A 7074-nucleotide genomic window follows, 5' to 3' on the forward strand; every position below is an offset into this window, starting at 1 on the left:
CCGGTGGGACTTTCTAATCATTTATCGTTGACCATATTTTAAATATTTCAAATGGCTTAGCCCCTTACACAATAGCATTTAGAAAGCTAAACATCTCAGACACAAAACAAATAAAATAAGAATACAAATATTAAAAACAAAAATATGAAATATTATCGTCAAATACATAAAGACCTCAAATCAAAATTTTCCAGCCCTTACTGGCAAACTGTCAATATTTGTTTGTTTAATTCAGTATATTTAATAAAATGCATAATAACTAGAGATGCACTGATACTAAATTTCTCTGCCGATACCTATAGCTGATTATTCAGAATGAAATCTGCCGATACCGATAGTTTGATTTATTTTATTTTTTTTAAGAAATAAAAAAATCTCTCCCAAATAATGCTGCAAATGATACAGGGAACCCTCTCATTTGGTACATTACTATAATATTAGAGGTTAAAATTAACAACAGAGCTATTATATTCAACTGGTATTTATTTTCATATATACTAATTACACTCAAATAATCGGTTGCACATAAGGTAGTTTTCATACACTTGTTTTCATGACAATTTATTCAAGCATACATATATAATTGAGCATGTATGTACTGTAGGTTACAAATGTAACACTGGTTCCATGAGAAGGGGGACGAGACACTACGTCTCGTTGCCATGCTTCAGGTATGCCTGCCATGTCTCCTACAGACTACAGTTCTACAGACACCCTTTTATACTTAGGTCGCACCGGTAGTGACGTCATAGGCTTTCACCGTCCAATGTCATTGTCGCATTTAGACATATGCTCCAGACTCTCCAGCTCTCTGTGAGCCTCCTTGATGGGTTGAGCAGTAATTTTACTCACCTTGTTCTTGAGGGTCAGAATGCAGAGTACTTTGCTCACCAGAGCTCTGTTTAGACAGTGATGTCAAGTTGAATGGCTCTCTGCTGGTCTCCTTGTTAAGCTGTTTTTAGGGTAGCGTGTAGTCATGCCTCCTCGCACTCAAGTGGGTCGTTATGCTGAGGTCTCTGTTCCCCAGAGCTCTGTCTAAGCAGTGACAAGTTGAATGGCTCTCTGCAAGCCTCGGAAAGCTGTCTTAGGGTTGAGCAGGGAATGTACTACCCTCGTTCTAGAGGGTCTGTATATGCAGAGTACTCCACTCCCCAGAGCTCTGTTTAGACAGAAGTATCGAGTCGATTGGCTCTCTACAAGCCTCTTTGGTTAACCGTCTTCTAGGTTGAGCATGTATGTACTGTAGGTTACAAATGTAACACTGGTTCCCTGAGAAGGGGAACGAGACACTGCGTCTCGTTGCCATGCTTCAGGTATGCCTGCCATGTCTCCTACAGGCTATAGTTGTACAGACACCCTTTTATACTCACGTCGCACTGGTAGTGACATCATAGGCTTTCACCAGCCAGTGCCATTGTCGCATTTAGACACATGCTCCAGACACCGGTCATGCTGGAGGCATTCCCCATAGGGTCTTGCAAATGGAGTGTCTTGTTCCCCTTCTCAGGGAACCAGGGTTGCATTTGTAACCTAAGCGTTTTTTTCGTGCTGTAACTTTTATTACAGTGGAAGAAATGACTCTCGCTGCCACTTGAACTGAGGTTCAACAGCGATCTGTCATGTCACATTTAAGAGTGTCAAAATTTATAGCAGTCCGAACACGTTTTTCCACCCCCTTTTGATTGACAGGATATAATAGGCCATGGCCAATAGTGAAAATAATTGCTTTTATCATCTGATACCGATTTTTGGCCGATTTATCTGTGTATCTCTAATAATAACAATAACACAACAATATAAATATTATGATGTTAATGTTAATAACAAAACTTATTAACAATAACTTCCTTGGCTGCTGACCCTGGCCTGTTCTTCCTTTACTATATATTGTGTAATGCATCATCTCAGTTTAATAATAGACTGTGGGCAAACTGGGACAGTGTCAGTGTCGCATTAGACAAAGAAAATGAAAGTAACATGAAAAACATTATGAAAAAAATCTGATTCGCAGAAGAACCTTGAAAAAAAAAAAAAAAAAAATCATGTAATGGTTTCCACAAAAATATTATATTAACTGTTATCAGCATCGATAATAATAAGAAATGTTTCTTGAACACCAAATATTAAATCTTACAATGAGTAATGGCTGCTGAAAATTTAGCTTTAAATAACATTTTAAAATGTATTAAAATAAAAAACAGTCATTTTAAATTGTAACAATATTTCACAGTATTTCACATTTTTTATCAAATAAATGCAGCCTAATGAGCATAATAGACTTTCAAAAACATACAAAATCATACCGCCCTCAAACTTTTGAGTGGTAATATATAAATTTATATCATAATTATAGTATATCAATCATATTTTGCTTTTTTAAATAACCTTATATACCTTTTATAACCTTACCACTGTTGTCTGATAACAAATGCAACATCCACACAACAAAACTATTAAAAGCATTTAAAAAATTTTGGGGAAAAAATCGACCAAAGAAAATGGGAACATATCCTAACTGTCCTCACGATGAATGATGTGTGGATAAAACCTACACATTTTACCTTGGTAAACTCATTGCATCTTTGTGTATAAAAAAGCTCTTTGTCTATGCATCTCTTCTGTGTAGATGTTGCTCACAGTGGGAGGAGACCCCCCAGAGCCCAGCAGAACACCACTCCCTTTGTAACCAAGACTGGCCTCACTTTACTGAAAGAGTGCTGTGGATTCACCTGCTCTATAATGTAAAAGACATACTTTTGGCAGTGGCAGCAGGAAAACAATGCGATTCTGGAGCCTTGGATGAGGGTGACCTTTTAATGACACCAGGAGACTCGAAGAACATGGCGTGAACCAACACTAGAGGTTTATTGAAAGACAAAGCTACAGAGTATTCTGTTAAAGAATAGCTGTCTATGCGTTTCTCTTATATTCTTTCGCTCCTATTTGCTAGCTTTCTACCTAACTTCTTTTTTCTGTCAAAAATTGTTTCACTGTGTTACAAAGAACATTTTGTGCCCTCTCCAGGGTCCTGCTGTCAGCAGCTCAGCTGGTTTTCTGTCATTCCCTACCCTTATCTTTTCCCTCATGAGACATCGCTACAGCACTGCGGTACCTGTGACTTCATCATCCATAAATGCTCAAGTTTCAGTAGAGATTCCATTTCGACTGCTGTTTCGTACCAGTGGCGTATCTGTGGCGACATTTCTAGTAAAATATCCACTTTCAAAGTGAAATATCCAGTGAGTGGTGCTAAAATCGTGGTCAGTTTTATCTGAAAAAGATGAACGTGAATCTAGCAATGTTTTATTATGTTGGTTGTATGTATTGCTGCAAATGTCTAGAAAATGGCACTAAAAGGTTAATGTAGCACCTACACTAAACCCTACCCTTAAACCTAACTGATAGTGTTAACAAAAGCAGACGTGACATAAAAATGCATTTACTGAAGCAATGTATTTCCAGTGTATATAGAGGCATGTACAGTATTTCCAAAGAGCCTAGGTTGTACAGTGTCTCAATGGCTAATGAAATGATCATGCCACAAGTTGAACAATTAAGCTAAATTAGTTCTTTTATTATGTTACAACAATTTCCATAATTGACAATATAACAATCTCAGCAAAAATGTTCACAGGAGCGCAAGCACACACACACACACACACACACACACACACACACACACACACACACACACACAAATGAATTAAATGAAGAACATTTCATTGGGGTGAACATCATCTGATAAGAGTCACACACCAGGAGCCTGTCCTATCCACAGCTTGAAGTCCAGCATGTCTCACAGCGCCAAAGCACTTGTTTATGTTCTCTGGTGAAGTGCTTTCAACAATGTCAAGGGCTCTTCTCTGTGGAGACAAGGTTCCATAGCAACCAGCGCATAGAACAATTCGTCTTTAGTCGCTTTAGTGGCTGTTTAGTAGCTAAAAATGTAGTTAATCATGATTGAATTCACACACACCTGCAGAGCGTATTTGTAGATGGTAATGGAAAAGAGCAACAGGCCATTATGACCAGGTGAATCCAAGAATAATGATAAACATTTTGGATTTTGTTTGCATTAGAGCAGGACTGTACCAAAACTTATCAATAATTCAGCTAATCAGCACTGACCCCGCATTTAATTATGCTTATCTATTTATTCACTTTATGTTGCAGGATTAATTACGGTATTAATAAGCATCAAGAGGCATTGCTTTAAGGAGCCTTTTAATTAGTATGTTAGACTGCTGTGGCCCACAATTCTCAGCGGTGAGCTTTGTGAGTGGAAACCCCTGTTGACTGTGGTCTTAATGAGTCTTTATCGCTAGTTAAAGGTCAGTCCTGTCACTCATACACTAATCGCCTGACTGCAGTCTGTCTCTTCTGAGTGGACTGCTCACATCTGCTCTTTAATATGTCATTTTGTAATTTTTCCTTTTTTAAATATATTTCTAAAGAGTTTTCATAGTTATCATTTTTACTTTTATTTCACTTAAACGTTTTTATCTAATATTTATACTTTATTTCAATTTGTTTTATAATAGTTTTAGTTAACGATAACAACACTGGTTGTCATTTCAGTAATGTTCCACAAACAACAGATATCCATTTCCAATGCAACTGTGGCCCAAAGGGATTTCCCTTTAAATATCATCTGGAAAACATCTGCTGCCTTTAGTAGCTGGTGACTGGATGTACAAAACATAAAGGCTGTCTCTGTATGACATGAAGTACTATAGAACACTGCAGCAGTTAGAGTAACTGTTTCCCCTGAGGTCGTCTCCTTTATGAAATGATAAAACAGTCAGGTTACACTCTGATGAGTTCTTTCATATCACTCCCATCTCTCTTTTGCTTTTTCTTTGGTTAGACACTGATGTAGTCCAAGCTCGAATTAGATATATATGCTCGAGCTTAGTTATTCTCAGCACCAGGTTGCATGTCTTGCTATGCTATGCTGTCAGATTACTTTCGAAGAAACTGGTGGAGCAAAACTGTAAATATATATATATATATTTTTTTTTTTTTTGTCTTTAGAAGCTACAGTAAAATCTCAGGTGTCTTTATTCAGTATATTTAGACTACAATAGAGCTGCATGATTCTGGACAAATTGAGAATCACAATATTTTTGTTCAAAATAGAGTTCATGATTCTCTCACTATTCTAAATAGACAGCTGAACAAAATAACATAATTTACTAGAGGTTATGATAAAATGTTTTTTTTTTTTTTTTTGTTATCTGTTTGTTTGAATGAATGATTCAATGACTTGCTCATAAAGACCTCACTTGTTTCATTACAGGATGAATCAATGAATGTCTTGAATGAATTATTGAATGACATACTTTTTAACAGTCACTTGTCACTACCTACTGGTGTAAAGATGTAATTGATACAATCCTTATTTAAAGCATCAAGTTTCATAAGGTGAATTAATTAATTCATAAGGTGAATTAATTAATTCTAATTTGATCGCTACCAGACAGTGTTTTTTATCCAATCTATAAACATTTATCCCTGTGCTTTTTTGATAATTTGAACTATTGTAACACAGAAATAGTGATACTGTGTGGTTGAAAAGACTGTGAAGTTGTTTCACACCTATACATGACATCTGCTCTGTCTGGCTCAGCAGCAGTGACCAACGCAGATTTAAATGTTCCCCTGTGATTTTATCGAAGATTTAATAGAAATAGCCAAATCATTGTCATTTAGGAAAAAGATCGGCATGTGTGTTTGGATCAAGACTGCAAAATCTTTTAACGATTATTCACGCAGCTCTACATTACAGCTACCAACATGATTATGATTATTCAGTATTATTCAGTATTTACATAATTTGCTAAATCACAACATACATTGATGTATTAATGATGAATAATGAATAAGCTGATGGCATTAATACTGCACATTGTCACTGTAGTAGGCTATAGTACCATAGTCATTGTCTTGGCACATTCACTCTCTAAATTTCATGCCAATGAATTTTTAATTGCTTGAATTTTGTTTCTTTGTTTATTTATTTATTATTTCTTTAAGTATTCCTTTGTTGGCTTGTCTTCCTTTTTCTATTATTTTTTCACATTTGAATAAAAAATTTCGCTGCCATGGTACTTATTTATTTATTATTTTGGCAGCTTCGGCATTTCATACTGTTGTGCTTGTTTATTTTAGTTTTTTTTCTCATGTTGTTATGGGTCTATTATATTTTTACCACACAAATCATTTATGCTTATATGACTGTCAGTTGCTTGAGGAAAAACAATTAAATATGTCATTGTTCTAAGATAAAAAACTGTATTGTATTACTGTAAATACAGATTATTATATCAAATCATGAACTCTAAATGGTCTACTTTTTAGATGTTCCAACTGATTGTCTTTTTTCACTTAGATCACACTGGTTATGGTTTTTGCATTTTAGTTATATAAGATGTCTGATCTTTGCACAGGACAGGCTACGCTCTGATAAATCCATCCCCTACCATGAAATATGCATGCTAATGACCCAAGGGTGTCTGTCTCCCTAATTAATGACACCAGCACGTCCGTCAGTCTTATTCACTTACACTATGCTGTTTGTGAAATCTCTTTTTAAGTCCTTGAGAGATTTTTCACTTCATATTCTATTCACAGATCTATACAAACCCACCTGGACCAGTCAGCTGTATCCACCACATTTCCCCATTGTGAAGCAGAACAGTGGTTAATCTGTAAAATCTGTATACATATGTTCAAATAAAGGAGTTTCTATTCAACTTCAGCTGTTTACAGATTTGTTCTGAACATTTCACAACAGAATAATGTCTCTGGCTTCTGTAATCGGGGCTAAAATAAACCTTACCATGATAAATGTGTTTCACAAATGAATCATTCCAAGGTTTTTGTTTGGGTGCTTCCTGCCAATGAGGTACTCAAGAGTCCAAGTGCACACGGCCAGTGCGATAATCCATTCATTTAGATTCAGGGTGATGTCAGACACTAATCCATCTCACTTATTTTCCTCACATTATGTAGAACAGAATGTCATGCAAATGCTACCCTGATTACGCAAGATATGTATGCATATGAATATCT

General features: G+C 36.0%; 1 protein-coding gene across 1 annotated transcript in view; it reads left to right on the forward strand.

Moving 5' to 3' along the window:
- The window catches only part of pik3r6a (phosphoinositide-3-kinase, regulatory subunit 6a), a 22041-nt gene extending 15281 nt beyond the window's left edge, over positions 1-6760 (forward strand). The window contains exon 6 of the mRNA XM_051897295.1: positions 2627-6760. Coding sequence (XP_051753255.1) covers positions 2627-2745 — 119 coding nt within the window. The 3' untranslated portion in view covers positions 2746-6760. The remainder of the gene's footprint in view (positions 1-2626) is intronic.
- Positions 6761-7074: the final 314 nt, after the last annotated feature.

Source organism: Ctenopharyngodon idella, chromosome 6 (assembly GCF_019924925.1).
Source record: "Ctenopharyngodon idella isolate HZGC_01 chromosome 6, HZGC01, whole genome shotgun sequence".
Taxonomy (NCBI): Eukaryota; Metazoa; Chordata; class Actinopteri; order Cypriniformes; family Xenocyprididae; genus Ctenopharyngodon; species Ctenopharyngodon idella.